We start from the raw sequence: 20,097 nt of genomic DNA on the forward strand, positions 1-20,097 counted from the left end.
TGCACGTCAGGGTCTTGACCTCCACTGATCGATGCGGTACCTCAACTTCCCTCTGTACCCCCCGCCCAGCCAGCGATCCTCACTAAATCAGTCTCCCTGCAAGCTTCACAACTCATCTTGGAACAGAGTAATGTCCCTGTCCTCCCCACATCAGCTCCCTCCCTTACTGGGACCTTCCACTTGGTGCAGTTAAATCCTCTCTTCTTCAGCCTCCTCTTCATCCCCCACAAGTGAAATCCAACCATGCAAAACATCCAGTTAGTGTAGGAAACCCAAGGAGTCCCTTGGAGTGCCAGCATGGTTGGGAAGCAGAAAGCGATGACAGTCCTCACTCAGCCATACTTGGGTGATCCAAATGGTGTGGGTGATGAGATTCAAAGGACTGCCAGCTTTCCTGAGGTTGCAGTCATGGCCCCTGGTCCTGGAAAAGGTCCCTCTCAGAGGGCCCAAGCCAGGTCCCATTGAGGTTGACGGGATCCATTGCAGACTCCACTATTCCTTTGAATGCCATCAGCTGAAACAGTTTTGTGTTCGGGTAACTCATGGGGGATTGATTATTTTACTGGTCCTGCTCTGTGTCCTTCAGACACCCTTTCCACTTGTTGAGATCGAGGGGTTAAAGCCTGGGTTTAATACTTGTTCTTTTCCCCCCTGTCAGTCAGCTGATGGAAAGAAAATCTTTCTGTTTATCTACTGTCAGCAGCGGCTCCTTGCAGAACAATCCTGCTGCTGGTTGGTGTATGCCAGTGATTCTCAGACCCTTATTTGTTCCGTTGCTTCAAGCATTTGGCCACTAGTACAGCCAGCCCACTTCCCCTCCTTGCGGAGAAACAAGCATATCCTGATGCTGTAGATGAATGTGGGGTTTAGTGCATCATGATCAGCCATTTAATGTGCTCCAGCCTGCTCTGGTTGCCAAGTCTGCTTCAGACTATGAGAGCTGGACTTGTTGCGGTGTCATAAGCTGCTTTCCAGATTAGAGTGCGCACAGCTGAGAGGCCGGCAGGCAGGACCTCGGGCTAGGAGAGAGGCTAGATTTTGTGCCCATTGTTAAAGTTGGGGGGAAGAAAGTTGCTGGCCGGAGCCAAATAAGGTGTTTGAGGCTGGCTGGTACAACAGGTATCTTGGTCTGATACACGGGTCCAGTGGTTACTGTGCTTGTGTTCTTACTGCAATCCCTGTGTTCCCCCCCTCCCTCCTCCCCCCCAGCAACCATGAGCTTTCTAACCTCGATGACTTGTCCTGCAGGTCATGTCAGCAACCAGTGCATCCACACCCATCGGAGTACTGTTATCCACCCAAAACAATCGCTGCCTCTCCGCTCCCGATCTGACTGCAGAGAAACGCCTGGCTTTCAACTCGGCTTCCTCGCTGTCCACACTGCACAAACCGGAGCGCTCCATCAGCCCCGAGAGCAACGACAGCATCTCAGAGGAGCTCAATCATTTCAAACCCATCGTCTGCTCGCCGTGCACCCCTCCAAAGCGACTTCCTGATGGCCGTGTCCTGAGTCCTTTGATCATTAAGTCAACTCCAAGGAACCTCAGCCGGAGCCTGCAGAAACCAACCACCTATGAAGCAAGCCCCAGGATCCTGAAAAAATGGGAGCAGATCTTTCAGGAGCGCCAGATCAAAAAGACTCTCTCTAAAGCCACCCTGACATCTTTGACTTCAGAGACCGGGGAGGACTTCCTGGTTCCTGACCTTGCAAACTCCCTTCATTCCAGCAAAGAGCAACCACGAATGTTAAATGATCACGTCCCCCCTGACACCGCCACAGACAGTAACATGGAGATAGATTATTCCCCCTCTATCAGCAAAGGTAAGCCAGAAGGGGCTGGTGACAAGAAAAGAGGTTCACAGACCTTAACAGTAGACAACAGTTCCTCTGAACCTAACAGAAGAACAAACAGAGCCTCTCTGAATGCTCAAGACACGGTTGATGTCAAAGCAAATTCCTACACGGACAAATCTTGTCTTAGCGTTGGCCCAAAAATAATGACCAGAAGAATCGTTGGAGCCAACCCAGCACCGCCAGACAGTAGCCCAGGGGGAGTTCTGGTCAAGACAGCAGGGAAAAAGCAGCTGAAATACCTGAATAATAGTGAATTAATTAATGTGCAGAATGGTACCTGCAACTCCGTTGAAAATGTCAGCAGTGAACAGCCCCCTTCGCTGCGCCGGGGCCGGAAGAGATGTTGTAAAACAAAGCACTTGGAACAGAATGGGTCTGTTAAAAGACTGAGGCAGACAGCTGGCGAGATGGGCTTGGCCGTCGACGATCCCCTGGTGAGGGAGATGGAGCAGAAACTGCAGCAGGAGGAGGAGGACCGGCGGCTGGCTTTGCAGCTGCAGCAAATTTTTGACAGCGAAAACAGGACAGTGGATAGGAGGAAAGGAAGAGTGGATCAGTATCTCTTGCGGTCAAAGAGCACTACGGGTGCGAAGTAGCACTTAGCGGATGATGTTGCCTTTTCTAGAGGACATGAGGTTTTGAAAAAGCCTATAGGAAAAAACTATTTTCTTGTCATACTTCCACCTGCAAAATTTTCTCATTTTTGATGGTAAAACACTTGAGATCCAGTTCAAGTAGAAGCTGGGGTCCTTGCAGGTTACATGCACACACTCGCACACACACTCATCTATCTGCCTTGTATAGTCCCTCAGTCTAGAAGAGAAGTCTTGATCTCACCATGCATACACTGAAATGCACTGAAATGGGTCAATGACATTTTTAAATTAAGACTAAAAGCGGGCTTTTTTTTTACTAAGGCCATGACACCAGCAGTTTCTGAGCCAGCAGTAAGAACATAGAAAATAGGTGAGAGAGACCTCAGGAGGTCACATCTAGTCCAACCCCTGCTCAAAGCAGGACCAGCCCCAACTGCATCATCCCAGCCAAGGCTTTGTCTGCCCGGGTCTTGAAAGCCTCCAAGAATAGAGATCCCACCACCTCTCTAGGTATCCTGTTCCAGTGTTTTACTACCCTCCTCGTGAGAAAGTGTTTCCTAAAATACAACTTAAACTTCCCTTGCTGCAACTGGGGACCATTTCTCCTTGGTTTTTTATCTGCCCCCACTGAGAATGCTGTTAAATCCCCTCTGTCTTCTTCCCCATTAAGCCCACTTCCCTCAGCCTCTCCTCACAAGTCATAGGCTCCAGTTCTGGAACCACTTTCATTGTCCTCCACTGGACTCTCTCCAATTTGTCCACATACTTTTGGTAGGGGGGACTCAAGGCTAGACACAGGACTCCAGACATCAGCTGGTGATGCTCCTACCAGTGCAGCCCAGCATGCTATTCACAGCAAGGGCGCACTGCTGGCTCCTATTCATCTTCTTGTCCACTGTCACCCTCAGGTCCCTTTCTGCAGAGCTGCTGCCCAGCCAGTCACCCCCAGCCTGCACTAGTGCATGGGATTGTTCCCTCCTAAGTGCAGGACTTTGCACTTTTCCGTATTGAGCCTTGTGAGAGTTTTTTTTTCCAATCCTCCAATCTGGCTGTTTCTCTGCATGCTACTAGCCCTACCCTCCTGAGTATCTATTACTCCCCAGACTTGCTGAGTTCTCACTCCATCCCATTTTTCAGGTCACTTATGGAGATATTGCACAAAACTGGCCCCAGGACTGACCCCTGGAGCACTCCACTTGGTATCGGCTGCCAACTAAGTAATGAGCCACTGATTGCTACCTTTTGAGCCTGACCATCCAGCCAGTTTTCTTTCCACCCTACAGTCCACTCATCTGACCTGTACTTCCTGAGCTTGCTTGCAAGAATGTTGTGGGGGACCATATCAAACTCCTTGCTAAAGTCAAGCTTTATCACATCCACTGCTCTTCCTGCATCCAGAGAGCCAGTCATCTCATCACAGAAGGCAAGCAGGTTAGTCAGGCATAACTTGCCCCTTGTGAATCCATGCTGACTGTTGCTAATCACTTTGTTTCCCAGGTACTTAGAAATGGATTCCTTGAGGACCTGCTCCATGATCTTTCCAGGGACTGAGATGAGGCTGACCAGCCTGTAGTTCCCTGGATCTTCCTTCTTTTTCTTAAAGATGGGCACTATATTCACCCTTTTTCAATCATCTGGGACCTTCCCCTGTTGCCATGAGTTTTCAGAGATAATCGCCAGCAGCTCTGCAGTTGCATCAACCCACTCCCTCAGCACCCTTGGATGCATCCTGTCCGGCCCCATGGACTTGTACACATCCAAACTTTTCTAAATAGTCCCTAACCTGTTCTTTCGCTGCTGGCCACTCACCTCCTCCCCAGACTGTGCTGCCAGGTGCAGTAGTCTGGGAGCAGACCTTGCCAGTGAAGACTGAAGTTTAAATGCATTGAGTACTTTAGCCTTTTTTCATCATCTCTCACTAGGTTTCCTCTTCCATTCAGTAAGGGACCCACGCTTTCCCTGACCTTCCTCTTGTTGCTGACATACTTGTAGAAGCTCTTGTTACCTTTTACATCCCTTGCTAGCTGCAACTCCAGTTGTGCTTTGGCCTTCCTGATTTCATCCCTTCATGCCTAAGCAATACTCTTATACCTTATACTCCTCTGTAGGCATTTGTCCAAGTTTCCACTTCTTGTACACTTTCTTGTTGTGTTTTAGCTCACTAAAGAGTTCCCTGCTAAGCTAAGCTGGTCTTCTGCCATACTTGGTAGTCTTCCTGCACATCTGAATAGTTTGTTCCTGCCCTTGGTGAGGTTTTTTTAAAATCCAACCGGCTCTCCTGGACTCCTCTCCCCTTCAGACTGGCCTTCCAGGGGACCCTGCCCATCAGTTCCCTGAGTGCATCAGAGTCTGCTTTTCTGAAGTCCAGGGTCTTTACTCTGCTGCTCTTCGTCTTTCCTTTCCTCAGGATCCTGAACTCAATCATCTCGTGATCACTGCTGCCCAAATTGCCATCCACTACTACATTCCCCAAGTCATCCTTGTTTGTCAGCAGCAGGTCGAGAAGAGCACGGCCCCTACCTGGCCTCTCCAACACTTGCACCAGGAGTTGTCCCCAGCACTCTCCAAAAAGGTACTGGATTGCCTGCACGTTGCTGTATTGCCCTCTCAGCAGAGACAGAAATTGAAAAGACCTAGTCACATGAATCAGCTAGGCCAGTGTTAAGGCCCCCAATCCTATGTCTTTTTCCACTCTCTTACATTGCTGCTAGAAATAGTGCACGGATCCTTATCACGGTGTATAATTATCTAATTTTTCATAAATTTATAGCAGTAGGACAGGATTGTGGTTCTGCTTCATGCTTTCTTCCCAGCGAATGAGAGCTAAGAGTAGGATGCAATTTTGTAACACTCCTTCAAGGGCACACAAGGAGAAATCCATCCGGGAGTCAGGAACATAGGTTATGAGGCCAGACGCAAAGTAGGAAATGTGGAAAACAAGGACATTACTGAGAACGTGTTCTTGAAAATGAGCCATATGGTGTCAGGGGAAGTGGAGATTTCCACCCTGCTCTGCTTGGGTTTCCCTGGCGCAGGGGTGGGCAAAATGCAGCCTGGGGGCCAGCTGTGGCCCGCCAGGCCATTCTATCCGGCCCACGGAGCCCCTAAATAATTTAGAAAATTAATATTTATCTGGCTTTGGCTGCCTGGCCTGCAGCCCTCAGTGGCTTACCAAAATTCAGTAAGTGGCCCGCTGCCCAAAATAATTGCCCGCCCCTGCCTTGGCTTCTGTGAACAGAGAGGCTTTCCTTTCTGGCCCTCTTTCCCCTGCACCCTTGTAAGGAACTGATTTCATTTCCTTGTGACTCCCCCGTAAGCATCTTTAAAGATGCATTCAGCATCCTGGAAGAGAAGGCTCTGCATTCATTTCTTACTGAGAATCTGTCCATACTAATCCTGTTGCACACTAGCTGCAGGGGAGAGCTGTGCAGCTTTATAGGATCATAGACGAGGGCTGGAAGGGACCTCAGGAGGTCGCATCTAGTCCGACCCCCTGCTCCAAGCAGGACCAGCCCCAACTATATCATCCCAGCCAAGTTTGTAAACTTGCCATTGCTCTCTGAATGCAAACCAGCTGGCTGGGGAACCAGAGTCCTGCAGTCATAACAATGCCTTTGGCACTTTCTTCCCACTCCTGTTCAGAGCATCTCGTATCTCTAAGTATCTGCTGCCATTGCTTCATGAATGTGTAAGCTGTGGCCATATCCCAATATAGTCACCAGCTTTGGGTAATACAAAGCTCTCATTGGAGTCTTGAGAGCTGCCGGCATCCAGCACCTTTCGGTATCTTGGCTCTTTCTGTCTCATGTTGGGTGCTCAACGCCCAGTGACGTCCCGGGCCTAAGTGGCTTGCCCACAGTCGAGCCATAAGCTGCCGTTGGAGTTGGGAAGGGAACCCAGCATTCTTGACTCTGGGCCCGGGGCCCTGTCCACGGGAGAGCACGTTGTGCACCCCAGACGTGGCGGTCAGTCCAGTCAGTTCCTGCAGGGCTCTCTCTCACCATTAGTTTGGTGTCACAGCATGGCCCAAATAACCGATGTCCCAGACAGCCTGCCTGGTATTCGAGAAGACAAAACCTGTCTGTCCGCAAGGCACGATGGGCCGTGTATGGCTAGCTCAGGTATAGGAAACAGTATAGGCCTCTTAGTGCCGTACTCTGAAAAGCAAGCTACATCACCTGGGTAGATTCAGCAGAACTGTTTTTATAACCCAGGAGAGCTTCCCCCAGCAATGCATGGTGCCAGTGCAGCATGTCCAACGGGTGCTGATTTTCCTGTGTCTTGGACTGGTTACAGGACAGGATTGGTGTCACTGGGCATATTATGTGTCTGTGCCCAAAGCCAGTGTCAAGCGCATTTACTTAGGAGAGGACCATGATTCATTCTTCCCTTTCCTCCCACCTGTAATTATCATTGCTGTTAAAACTGAGCTGAAACTCCCTTAATTCCCACCAGCAGTGGGCTCAGAAGTGTCAAGCCCGCTCCCTGCTCGAGTACTGCCTTTCAGTGTATTCACTGTGAGTCCAGACCTGCTACTACACAGGTCTTCTCTGCTTTAAACACAACCGTTCTCTTCATGGTGTGAACCTGCCAGCGAACGTCTTGCAGGCCCTGGCACCAGGTGATAGTAAGAGATGCCTAACAGGTAGCGCGGCAGGCTGCTGGGGGGATGGATGGGGTCTGGGGAAGTTCTGGTTGCATGGCATACTGATGGGGTTGATTGTAGAAGAGTTTAATTGTTCTCTTCCCTCTCAGATGCATGTCTTCACTTCCTGTACCTTGGCAGCTTCTCTGCGTGTGTGGTAATGAATGGCTTGCCTTCCTGGGATCAAAGAAATTGGTTTTATTTTCCCCTTTCCACAGTGTAACTACAAGGACCCTGAAGCTCCATGCTACTTTGAACCAGATGTTTTGGTTTTGTTTCGTTCTTTTTTTTTTTTTTTAAAGAGAAGAAAAAGAAATAAGAAATCTTATATTTTAATGGATGAAATTTATATATTTTAAATACTATATTTCAACAGATCGACACTTTTTTTCATTTTGAGAAATCTTGTAGCAATGATGACATAATATATTATCGCATTAACACACCAACTGCTGGATGTTCAAATGGTATGCGAGGTCAGGAAATGGGTGCTGGGTCTCCGCACGCGACTATACCCGGATGGCTACGGCTCGCGGGTTCGGTACGGTCTGACCCTCTTTGGAGAGAGAATTCTGCCCTCAGTTACACGCTTGCAACCTCCCCGGGCCAAGCGCGCTGCTGACCGACGCAGGCACAAATTCATTCACTCCAAGGGAGTTGAGCTTGCTGAAGCCAACAGTGGATGTCAAGGACGTTGGCTAGTCATTGACGTAGCCGAAGTCAGTCGGGTGGGGTGGATGTGAATAACTGAGGGTTGAATTTGGTCCCTTCTAGTGCTTAAGAACGGCAGGTTAATTTAAGGACAAAATTGCTTTTTTTTTTTTTTTATGTACCCTTCATTCCCTTGTTCTAAGAGCTAAAACTTTTTGTACTATCCAGACATCCTGGGTTTATTTTATTTCAGTTTTCTTACCCCTAGTTTTAACGCCTTGAAACTTGAAACAGGCTTCTTCAGTCAGTCCCCATCCTTTCTCGGCATGCTCATGATGGTGTCTTCTGGCGCTGGCTTTGTTGAGAGCCTGGCGTGGGTTTTACAAATCGAGTGCGTGTCTTCTGGGAATGAGATTTGGGGATCCTGCCCACCAGGCCAGTGTCCTTTTTTGGATGGTTTTTGAACACTTTTTTAAATATTGGGGGGGGGTGTTATTGTGTGTTTAATCTCTTTTTGTACAAAATCTGAGTCTCAGTGGATGTGTAAGAGGCACTGTATAGGGCAAAAAAGTTCCTTGAGCCAAAGCTCTGTGGAAGAAAATAATGCTTGAATGTCTGTTATGTGCTCTGCTCTCTATGGGTTGCTCACACAAAAGGTCTGTGTCGATAGCAAAGCTGCCACTGATTCAGTAGATACAGCTTGGGACCCTGCTAGGCCCTTCTGACGGTGTTGGTCCAGTGCATCTGTATTTATTTAAGGAGGGCTTTGATTTCTGTGTGCACGTATAGAATAATTGCAGGTCCTAAAAGACCTTGTTCCTTTTCGAAAAGCTGGTCACTGCCAGGATGCAGCAGCATCTTCCAGTGTGGTGGTGGGGCTGGTTCGAGGGGGTGCTTATTCACAAAGCATTGCGCTAGTTTTGCATTCTGGTAGCGCAACCTTTCTGTGAAACACAAGTGCAGTCCTTAAAATTATTCTCGCCATCTCATTGCTTCATGAAGACAGGCCCCAGTCAGTCACCCTCCAGTTCTAGAGCGCAGTCCAAATCCTGCTCCCTTAAAAGTCAGTGAGAGCATGACCGGGTCCCTGCAGCCTGTCCCCGCGTCCTGGGAAGGTGCTGGGCATCTTTCCACTGATGTGCTGGTGCAAATTGTGGGAGGAGAGGCCAGAGACTAAAGAGGCGATTTTAAGATAAGATCTAAGGGAATGTATTTATTCATTTAACACTGTCTTTAAGGTGAACAAGCCTTTTATTACTAAAAAGCTTGTGTTTAAAAAACCGTACTTTATGTAACCTCACTTAAAAGAACAGAAGTTCCCAGCCCCTCTCGCACACTAACAGTCAAATGCACGCTTCCTTTGTCACAAGGAGACGTAACAGCTCGCACTGAGACACCAGAACCGTGGATGCTGTTCAGGATCTCCGCATTTTGTGGAGGCACTAGAGCAAAATCAAGTATTTATTTAAAATGGCTGTATTTGGAAATCATCGTTAATCTTCCTCCTCTGATACCGAGTTCTCTGAGGGATGCAGCACAATCCCTCTGGTCTGCCAGAAGGCGCAGGCACGTGCCTAAGATCTTGGACACCTTCCCCCACCTTACTGCCTTCCTGGAAGACCCAACTAGCAAGCGGTCGCCCTTGCTCGTAGCACTTGTGTGTGACCAGAAGGGGCTCGGGATTTTGTGTCGTAGCTGAATGACTGAATCTGCCAAAGACGCCACGTGACTGAAAGGTTGCTCTGAATCTATGGCATTCCCTCCGCTGGAGGGGGAATCGGTATCGCCATGCTTTCCTGGGGTCAGCGACGACGGACGTCAATCAGTAAGCAAATGAAGGAAAAGTGCCAAAAGAATGGATTGCGCAAGATGATTGTATAACGCTGTCCTATATTGTCAGTATTTCTTTTCTTCAAACGATATTGTACATGCAGTATGCAGTAGTCAATGACGTAGAGCTTGAACAAGTGCTTTGTATTTTATCATTGAAAGCAGGGGGGAGGTAGAAGCCTTAAAGACTATAACTGATCTTAAAAACAGGCCTTTAGCAATGCTTCAAGGATAGCCCTCCTGGGCTCTCAGCTGGACTTCTGGGATCTCTTTGCCATCTTGTAGTTATTCAGTGAAAGGCTGACAAGGAGCTTGTCCTGTGCACTTGGGAAGCATCTCATCCAAACCCATCCTCTCTGATTTTTCAAGAGAGAAAGCGGAAGACCGTTCCTTGTACAACTCTTGGAGGTGGACAGGAAGGCCCAGAAGATCACTGTGATGTAGATCTGTGGGATCTTTTGTAGATCTTCGCAATTAGGTGAAAACTGGGATGCGTCCGTTACTGGGACCGTAGCTCAGAAGCCGGAACGATCTACGTGCTGTTTGATGCAAACCTGTTTCTTCCCTGTATCTTCACCCACCGCAAAGGATCAAACAGAGATAGAATTAGCTCTTCACTATGCAAAGAAAAAAAAACCTTTAACTGATTACAAATAATGGGCTTTTGTGTATGCCTAGTTTTCTGGTGTTTCCTGTCAAACTGTTGAAAACAAATCTAGATGTTGCTACCTTTTTTCCACTATGCTTTAAATTGTTGTGCTTTGGTGTGTCCTCACCTTACAACTCAAACGGCAGTGCAACAAAAGACTGTGGTCATTCTGGGTCTCAACATTATAAAGTAAATCAGCGGTTACTGAAAGATCATTTACTTGCATGTGTATAATACGCGGGTACGATAACATGCGGGGTTCTTTCGTATTGTGGCTTGTTATTCCAAGCAGAGTATACCATGGTCGTGAAAACCTGTCACAACATAGAAATGTGCCAATCATACAAATACCTTGTGCATTTTAACAGCAGAAAAGAGGGCTCTAACCACAGGATAAAGGCGGAGGTTAACATAGAATAAAAACCAGGTTCTTAAGGTGAATGACCAGTATATTTTTTTTTTTTTATTATTTCTGAAGTCACTACACACCCCAACGTGATCCTTCCAGGGTCTGTTCACACGCGCGTCACAGCTGCCGCTGGCTCCTGAAGTCTGTTAGCGAATGGAAGGAAACCGCGACTGATGCGTCCAGTCCACCGAGGTGTTAGCTAGCCTGTGCTGCAAAGAAATGCTCCTAAGCCCTGGACTATGGTAAGTTGAGGCTGAGAATGAGTTGGCAGCGAGGACTGGACTGGACTGGACTGACGTGATGATGGCATAAGGCAAACACTAATCTCTGTCTTCAGCTTCTGTTGAGTTGAACTGGTATTGGCCAAAATGAGAGAGGATTGCACCATTTCTCTAGCATAGACAAGGCTTCTGGCTTCCACCTATCGCCTAGGGTGGGATTTTCAGAAGAGCCCAGCGGGGGCCTTGCTGATCCAAGTGCAATCAGTGAGAGCAGAATTAGGGCTAAGATCTATGTTGGAGCATTGCAGATCAGAACAAGCCATGGGGAAAGGAGAGTTGCTGTATAAATAGAGACCTTCATAGATGCTGGAAGGCACCAATGCAGGACTCGGAGTGAGCTCCAGTAATGTTTAGCAGCTGTCACCCCCAGGAAGCCACCCAGCCCATGCAGAAATGATGGCGTGAGGAGGGGTCCCAAGTCAAGGTGTGGGAACGTCTCCTGCGCTATGTTACAGGTGGATGGGTTTGGGAAGGTCCCAGAGGACTGCTAGTGTGATTCCTTGTGTGACAGAATAGCATCCAACTGCCCTTGCCTTGCGCCCTGTCATGTGTGCCTGGGGTCCAGTGTCTGTTCCGGACAAAAGTCCAGTCTTGCCTTGACAGCATCGGTCATTCCAGTCCTGTATAAGTGTCATAGTTTCTAGGGTCAGGAGGGACCTGAGCAGATCATTGAGTCCAACCCCCTGCCACGGCAGGAAAGAGTGGGGTCAAACGACCCCAGAAAGGTGTTCATCTAACCTCCTCTTAAAGCCCCCCAAGGTAGGAGCCAGCACCACTTCTCTTGGAAGCTGGTTCCAGATTCTAGCTGCTCTGACCGTGAAGTCGCGCCTCGTGATGTCTAGTCTGAATCTCTCCTCTGCCAGCTTGTAACCGTTATTCCTGGTCACTCCTGGCAGTGCTCGGGGGAACAGGGACTCCCCCAGTGCCTGCTGGTCCCCCCTGACTAGTTTGTAACAGGCCACTAGATCCCCGCTCAGCCTTCTCTTGTGGAGACTGAACAGGTTCAGGTCATATTGCCTCTCCTCGTAGGGCCTGCCCTGCTGCCCCCTGACCATGCGAGTGGCCTCCTCTGGCCCCTCTCCATGTTGTCCACATCCCTCCTGAAGTGCGGCACCCAGACCTGGACACAGTCCTCCAGCTGCGGCCTGACCAGTGCCGCATAGAGGGGGAAGATCACCTCCCTGGCCCTGCTCGAGATGCATCTGTGGATGCAGGACAAGGTGCGGTTGGCCTTCCTGACTGCGTCCCCACACTGCCGGCCCATGTTCATCTTGGCGTCAGTGATGACTCCAAGATCCTTTTCTGCCTTTGCCCTGACGAGAAGGGAGTTCCCAGCCTGTAGGTATGGTGCCGGTTGTTCCACCCCAGGTGCAGCACCTTGTACTTGTCGGTGTTGAATCCCATCCTGTTCTCATCCGCCCACCCCTGTAACCTGTCTAGGTCCAATGGCAGCCTATTCCTCCCTTCTAGCGTGCCCACATCCCCCCACGTCTTAGTGTCATCAGCAAACTTGAACAGGTGCTTTTCACCCCCTCGTCCAAGTCGCTGATGAAGATGCTGAACAGTGCAGGCCCGAGGACCGAGCCCTGGGGGACCCCACTGCCCACATCCCTCCAGGTCGAACACGACCTGACCACCACCGCTCTCTGGGTGCGGCCCTCCAGCCCGTTGGCGACACATCTGACTGTGTGGGGTCGACACCACAGCCCCCAGTTTCTTAATGAGAACGGGGTGAGAGATGGTGTCGAAGGCCTGCCGACAGTCCAGGAAGACGATGTCCACTGCTCCCCCTGTGGCTAAGGATTTGGTGACCCAGTCGTAGCAGGCCACCAGGTTGGTCTGACAGGACCTGCTGCTAATGAACCCGTGTTGGTTGCCCCTAAGCATAATCTCCCCCGCTCGCCCCTCCGGGACATGTGCCAGGATAACTCTCTCAGAGAGGTTCCCCAGGATCGAGGTAAGACTAACTGGCCTATAGTTCCCGGGTCCTCCTTCCTCCCTTTTTTGAAGATGGGAGCCACATTGGCCCTTCCTTTGCCATCTCTTCCACCTGATGGAGTGCTCCTGCCATCTCCCCACACTGTATAAGCTATGTCCTTGTACCCACTTCTTACATGAAAGCCAAGGGGTGGTGAGGAGAGGGCTGTCTCCTCCCATCCCATTCCCTGCTGCCATATCCAACTGCAGTTGATTTATCGGGGGACACAAACCTATGTTGAACCATTGCCAGTGCTGGGCCCAGGCCAAATGGTGGCAACATGCACTGGACGATGTCACGCCCCCTTCCCCAGGCCTCTGGACTGCTGAATGGGAGGTGACCCCACCCCAGTGCAGAGGCCAGTTAGGCAGCAAGGGAGAAATTCCTCCCCAGCCCCAGAAGAGTGATTAATGCCTGAAATGGGGCTGACTAATCCCAAGGCAGGGAAAGGGCTTCTCCCAGCCCCATGATCGGGGCATGTGAGCACATAGATTTGAACTGCACCCTTAGCAATCCTCTCCCCAAGCCCCTGGGGGGGAACTGAGGCTATCTCAAAGGGGTGAGGGTTTACTTCTGGTGATGAAGAATGTAAGCCTGGTAAGCGAAGGGACGGGCTGCATCACCCCTTGCTCCCAGCCTGCTCCCCACCCCTGCTCCCCTACACCAGGGCAGGTGGACAGCACTGCAGCCAGCGCTCAGTCCCAAGGCAGGTAAGTATTCCCCTGCTTCCCTTCACTCCCCTCTCCTGCCTGCCGCTCCTGGGTGCAATCTTGGGAGCAAGACAAGCTCCTGTCCACTCCAGCTGGGTTGCAGTTACTGGGAACTGGTGGCAGCAGAGGCCCAGAGGCATATTCCCCCTCCCTGCACCTGCTGGAGGAGGGATAAAAGGGGTGCAGCCACACCACTGCACCCCCTCTGGGTCTTCTCCCATGTGGGAGCAGTCGGTTATAGCACTGCTCCCTTGCACAGCTCGACTGCAAATCTGCTAAGTGCCTGAAGCCACAGGATGCCCCACGGTCGACCACACCAGAGCAAGGGCTGAACTGCAGGAGGTTTGTGCGCTCTTTATTTCCATGCTTGAAGCTGTGATGATGTGGACGGCAGCAAATATGACTGCGCTGCTCCAGCAAACATGGATGTCACCATCTGAGACTGGCCGAGTTGCGCATGTCCTTTTGCTGCTCCGCATTTCCAAACCGCTGCAATAGACTGGTTCTAAAACTCGTCATCTTCCAGCAACGCAAACAGAGAAGCTCCAGTTTCCCCGAGATGTGTCTATGCAGCAAACTTCACTCTGGCTGGTCCCGTGGATGGACTTCCCTTCACCAGGGGACAATGTTTGAGGCTCTGGATCTTGGCCATAGCTGCTGGTACAGCCCACGGCTGCTCTTTGCTTTCCTGGATCTCGGCAAAAGCTCCTGCACCTGGGCTCTGACCCAACCCTTCTACTCTCCTGCACTCCTTGGGAAGGGTCTTGTTGGAGCTGGCGATCGTGGCCTTGTATGTCTTCTGGAACTCCCTCACCAGCCGCAGGGCCTCCTGGTACTCCTTCGGGTTGGACGTCTTCTTCTTCAACACTGACACTAGGGAAAAATCAGAGTCACTATCTCACTGGCTCTCCCCTGGACTCAGTTCTCCTTGGGGTCATGCTGAATTTTATTCTCCTGCTGCTTCCCTCCCAACTCCCCTGGGGAAACCAATGTCCACCCACCCTACACCCTTTGCTTCACCGGTGCCCCCATTGAGTCGGTGAGGATCAGCACTGGAAAGGCTGGCCCTGTAGCATAAGACTGTTTTTTTTCCAGAAGCACCCAGGCATCAAGCGCCTCACTGCAGACACGTGAGCCTCTGCCGTGACTCACAATACAGTGGCAGCACAAAGCAGCTTAGTCCCAAAAACACTTGAGGCTGTGGCTGTGCCTGAAACAGCTTCTACTCTGCAGGAAGAGAAGCTGATTCAGTGGCCTGAGTAAATGATTCGGCCCCAGGCTTTCTGAGGCTGACTCAGAAAGCAGTGAGAACAGCTAGAGCAGGGAGGCAGTGCACTCCATCACTGGAGGGGTTCAAGAAGAGGTTGGACAGGCACTGGTGGGGGATGATCTGGGTGTAGTGATGCCTGTTTTCTGTTATGGGGATTTTCCAGGCTTCTGGGCTTTGCTGGTTGCTGCATGGGTTGTGGAAGACATTCCGCCCCTGGCTATGTGTGTCAGGGTCTTTTTAAGCCTCCCCTAGAGGTGCTGGGTGCTGGCTGTAGGCCCAGGCTGGGGATGGAGACTGGGCTGTGCCAATGCTCCTGCTGGGACTTAAAGCTGGAGGTTTCTTGCTAGACGGCTTTGCTTCTGTTCAGACTCAGACTCCTGCTGCATTTGGGGCCAGGAAGAAATGTTGCCCTTGGTCAGGCTGATACGGGGGGGGGCAGGGCACGGGTTATACCTGGGATCTCTCGTGTACATTAACAACCTTTCACAGCAGCAGGATGTTGGCTGCTGCGGTCCCCCTGCTTTACCTGTGGCAGGTGCAGGAGTTAGGCCTTGTGTTTGTGTCTGGGTTGACAGTAGCTTTGCTAAGAAGTTAAATTATGGAGTTGTACAGGCTGGTCTGAATACAGATGATCCTGCCTCAAGCAGGGGCTGGACTAGATGTGACCTCTGGAAGTCTCTAACTGTCCCACCTCTCTGATTCTATGACTCCACTGTAGCCTGGAGCAAATCACTTAACCTCCCTGCCTCAGTTTCCCTCATCTGTAAAGCAGCAGGATGTGTGCAGGACAGTGCTAGGGCTTGAGTCCACAGCCCCAGTGCAGAGTGATCACAGCACCTGAAACATGGCCTTTTTGACCTGAAGCACTGCTGCAGAGGATTCAAGAACCAAGCCAGCACTCCCTGTACACTCTGTTTTTCCCTCCAGAGCTGAGACACCTGACTGTCCTCCTCACCCTTCTGCTAGGGTTAGGTTGGTGCTTTTTCAGATTTGAAAGCAATTGTTTCCTGATGTCAGAAATGGAAGCAGCAGGGTCCATGCTACCTTTACTTCCTTATTTACCTGCATCTGAGCTGTCAAGGAAACGCATATAGGTCTGGCTCTAGAGGGCCTGATTCTGTAACAGGCTGAGTCCTCCCAGCTTCTAAAGCCCTCAGCACCTCCTGGAGGAGGATCATTACCTTGAAGAGATGAGGAAACCAAGGGGCAGAGACATCGACATCGAGTGGAACAGCCATTGGCATCCCTGGGCCATGGGGAAAATTGGGGCAGAGCCCAGACATCCTGTCCCAAGTCTGCTGTCTCAACCACTGGGCCACCTAAGTTACCATCACTAATCTAATCCTTATAAGGCAGGTGTGTCCAGCGCCTCCACACTCAGTTCTAGCACAATCTCTGCACAGGATTAAAACCCTGAGACGAGTCGTGGGCTGGGTGGAACACACCTAGCGGCACTTCCGTGATGTTCACAGGCCATCTCATGGCCACCAGGAGGTCTTCCAGCACCTCTGCCTTTGTCCATCGAGGAGCAGGGCCAGGCGGCTTCCCAACCTGTGGGAAAGCAAGCAAGAGTAAGGAGGGGTGACTCTCCCTCAGAGCGAGTCCCCTCGTTCCTGTGAGCATGCTGACAGTCCGGCCCTGTTCCCTCCCACCCAGTCTCACAGGGGTAGGCAAAGCGTTCTCCTGTTGGAAACAAGACCTGTCCATTTTAACTGCTGAGCTGCGGCACTGGGCAAAGCTGCTGGAGCTTTCGCTCAAGCCTAAGGAAGCATCCCAGGGCCATGCATCCTTGTTTTACTATGCCAGACTAAGCCATCTCTTTCAGCTGCCCACTGCCACAAGAAATCCTGCTGTATAGGCCTTGAGGTGTTCTGCTGCCAGGTGTTTACTCCATAAGTAGCTATTCAGGTGGACTTTTCTAAATGCCATTCTGATCTCAGTAAGCCCTAGCTGAGGGGCTATCAAACATTGGACTCCTGAGTCCATTCACCAGAGCTGTGCTGGCCCACACCCATCCCATCCGTGTTTCAAATTGCACACTACAAGCCACCGCAGCTTGGAACATGGCATGTCTTGGAGCCCACCATGCTCCAGAGTGGAGATCAAGTCCACACGACTGGATGAAGACAAGCTTTTAGGCAATACCTTGAGGTCCTTTACAAAGTTCTAATCCGGGGTGGCCGACCTGCGGTGTGGGTGCCACAAGTGCCAGAGCCAGCCTGTGTGTGTGGCACCCAGCAGATCGGGGAGGGGACAGGTAACACAGCTGCTGGCAGGGCACAGAGCAGAAAGCAGAGCAGCAGGGGAAGGGTATCAGAGTGGCACCTGGGGAGGGCATGGGGTCAATTTGTGACACTCCTGCCAACAAAGTTGGCTCCTGCTGTTCTGGTAAAAGCATTTGCTAGCACCTATTACCAGGCTCTGAAGTCTGACGCACCTATAGTTAGTACATGCATGACTAGATGAGGAGGCACCTGCTAGACTATGGATTAGATGTAGTGAGAAAAGACGAGAGTCCTAGTTCTGATCCAGACCTGGCTGGGGCATTTGGGCCCAAGGTTTCAGCTCGACCTTTACCCATTACCAAGTTCTGATCTGGATTTATCCCCACACTTGGATCCAGAGTTTTGATTTGGAGCTGTTCTGGCTTTGCAGAGGTACACAATGTTTCTGCCCTCAGGGTCCAACCTCTTTACCTTTCTCCTGGGCACATAGGGTTTCTGCAGGCTGTCCAGCCTTGGCCTCGAGTCACGGTACACGAGGGGGTGCCTGAGAGCATGCTGCAGAGCCTGGACGTTCTGCTGGATTCCTGGGGCCAGAAAGAAAGTGGAAGCACTCGATAAATTTGTTTGCTCATTTCCCTGCTGCCACCAGCAATGGCAGTAGGATTGCACCAGAGGCATTATTAGGGTGGGGTGAACACAGGAACTGTCCCAGGGGGCTGATGCTGGGGGATACGAAGAAAAGCAGCTGCTGCCATAATTGCAGTTGTGAACACGTGGCAGCCAGAAGTCGCCACTGTCCCTGTGTCCCTGCGCTACATAATGCTTTGCCACATGAACTAGTCTGATAAAGAAAGACCCCAGCTCCCTTTATCCCAAAGCATCATGCTCTGATTGGCAGAGGGAACCATGAACGCAGTGTATAACTGTATCCTGGTAACCGCTCCTGGTGGAGGACCTGGCACCTGTTTCACAGGCTCACTGCACAACAGGTTAGAGTAAAGGCTAAGAAATGCTTCTTTCATCACTGCCACCTTTCCCCAGCACAGCTAGATCTCACATCTGGCTACTCAATGAGGAAATATGGTTGCTTAAATTGTTTAGCCTGGTAATGGGCTCCAAACAGCCCCTGGTGACATCTGATAATGTGGCAGGGCTGGGATAGCCCATTGTTTTTTCTGCTTTTCCCTGGGATGTAACACACCAGCTGGGACAGGACTTCCATCTTGGATGGGGCAGTCAGGCACCTGGATCAGCAGCAGCATTGTCCACTGGAGCTCCAGGCTGTGGGGCAATAGGTTCTGCTCCACTCACCTGAGAAATGGGTAACTGAGCAAAGGGAAAGTCTCTTAGGGCTTCAGGGGAGCATCAGTGACACAGCTTTGTTCAGATCATCTGCATGGGGGACTGCGTAGGAATGCAGCACCCCTCCTAGCCCCCACCCCCCACACACTGAGATGCCCTGGTGTGCTATCTAGACTGCTGGAAAGCTTGAAGGCAGGCTGGACACTGAGCCAAGCCTTTCTGAGAGAGTGGTGAGCACTCTCCCTGGCCAAGAGAGAGCAAGAAACCTTACTACTCACCAACTGGTTCAAGGAAACTGGGGTCAGTTTTGGCATCGAGCAGTTCTTCGTAACCTTTGTATTTCGCTGGAATGTCCTGGTCTCTGCTCCCTTTCCCCTGCTTGCTCCTCTTTGCATGTCTTTCCTCTGTTTCAGGTCGCCAAAGAGGACCAGATGCACCATCCACCTTGTGACAGGAAGAGCAAATATTTATAGAGGTTTTTCACTGTGGCTGTGGTCATGCCCTCAGGCCAAGAGGAATTCTAGAAAGGGAGCAGATCTCCTCTCACATTCATCTGAGCCCTGTCTGTGATCACTTCCATCCTCTGGGATGTCCAGGCCAAAGCCTAGCAACTGCTGCACCAACTACAGCTCCAGCAACTGGGGCTCCACAGCTTTAACAAAAGGCACTCAACACCTCAGGAAGTGTTAACATTAAGTACACCTAGATGTCCAAGCAGCTACCATGTTGGTGTATACTATGATACCACAACTTGATCATCTAATACAGGATCCTGACCTCACAGCACACCCCGACCACTGGTCAGGGATGATATAGGCATAGCCATGCCTATGTTCTACCATAGGCATTTTCCAGGCTTCTGGGATTTGCTGATTGCTGCCCCCCACCCCTCTTTGCTACATGTGTCAGGGTGGTTTAAGGCTTCTCAAAGGCATTGAGTGCTGGCTGCCCAAGCTCACACACCTGAGTCATGAAAAATGACTCAACATCCTCTTCATCTCCTTCAGGTCCAACCTCAGAGTCCCAGTCCTCTGTCTCTGGCATCTCCCGGTTGCTACCAAGGGTTTCGGCACTGTGGGAAGCCTCATTCTCCTCTGCAGAAGACGATCTGATCATGGAGTCTTCCTCTGCCAGGCTCAGGCCGGGGGAACCTTCTTCAGGCTCCTCCAGTTTGGCTCCATAGGGAAGCATCTTGTTCTGCTCCACAGAAGATGATCCAATTGGTGGAAGGGGGTCAGACAGGCTCAGATTATGTGATCCTTCTTTGGACTTTTCTGGTTGTGCTCCTTTGGTATCCAAGCACAGTTTCCAGGATTCTTGTGGGGTTTCTAGCACCAGCGGCTGCTTTGGCACCTTTGGGAGGTGAGATGTTATCTGAAACAGAAGGAGAGGAAACCTGCAAAGCCATGGCGCACACTGGGCAGGCTCCCACGACTGCTCTGCCCTGCTGGGACAGGAATCAGTGCTAGTGGTGAGCACACAAGCAATGATGCACACAGCCAACGTCAACATCAGATTGCACAACAGTCTGAGCTGACAGGTCAAGATGCAGCTTGCCCCAAGCCTAGAGGTCGGACTGACCTGTGCCACAATTTGACTCAGCTGCAGCTGAGTTTATTAGCATGAACTACCTGCAGCCAGGGGATGTGCAAGCTGACTGGTCAGCAGGATGAGCCAAGTGCAAGTTAGCACAGGG

The 20,097-nt window shown here is 50.8% G+C and overlaps 2 protein-coding genes across 5 annotated transcripts in view; one reads left to right on the forward strand and one right to left on the reverse strand.

The window, feature by feature from the left end:
- Positions 1-8,088, forward strand: part of RNF169 (ring finger protein 169) — a 54,291-nt gene extending 46,203 nt beyond the window's left edge. For all 3 annotated transcript variants that reach the window (XM_090030826.1, XM_090030827.1, XM_090030828.1), the window contains one exon: positions 1,249-8,088. In XM_090030826.1, coding sequence (XP_089886952.1) covers positions 1,249-2,451 — 1,203 coding nt within the window. In that variant the 3' untranslated portion in view covers positions 2,452-8,088. The remainder of the gene's footprint in view (positions 1-1,248) is intronic.
- Positions 8,089-8,237: 149 nt separating this feature from the next.
- XRRA1 (X-ray radiation resistance associated 1) overlaps positions 8,238-20,097 on the reverse strand; it is a 34,059-nt gene continuing 22,199 nt past the window's right edge. For both annotated transcript variants that reach the window (XM_090030825.1, XM_090030824.1), the window contains exons 14-18: positions 19,365-19,775; positions 18,680-18,845; positions 17,571-17,683; positions 16,320-16,425; positions 8,238-14,477 (exon numbers count right to left, since the gene is read on the reverse strand). In XM_090030825.1, coding sequence (XP_089886951.1) covers positions 14,170-14,477; positions 16,320-16,425; positions 17,571-17,683; positions 18,680-18,845; positions 19,365-19,775 — 1,104 coding nt within the window. In that variant the 3' untranslated portion in view covers positions 8,238-14,169. The remainder of the gene's footprint in view (positions 14,478-16,319; positions 16,426-17,570; positions 17,684-18,679; positions 18,846-19,364; positions 19,776-20,097) is intronic.

This window comes from Crocodylus siamensis, chromosome 1 (genome assembly GCF_052110815.1).
Source record: "Crocodylus siamensis isolate JL-2025a chromosome 1, ASM5211081v1, whole genome shotgun sequence".
Taxonomy (NCBI): Eukaryota; Metazoa; Chordata; order Crocodylia; family Crocodylidae; genus Crocodylus; species Crocodylus siamensis.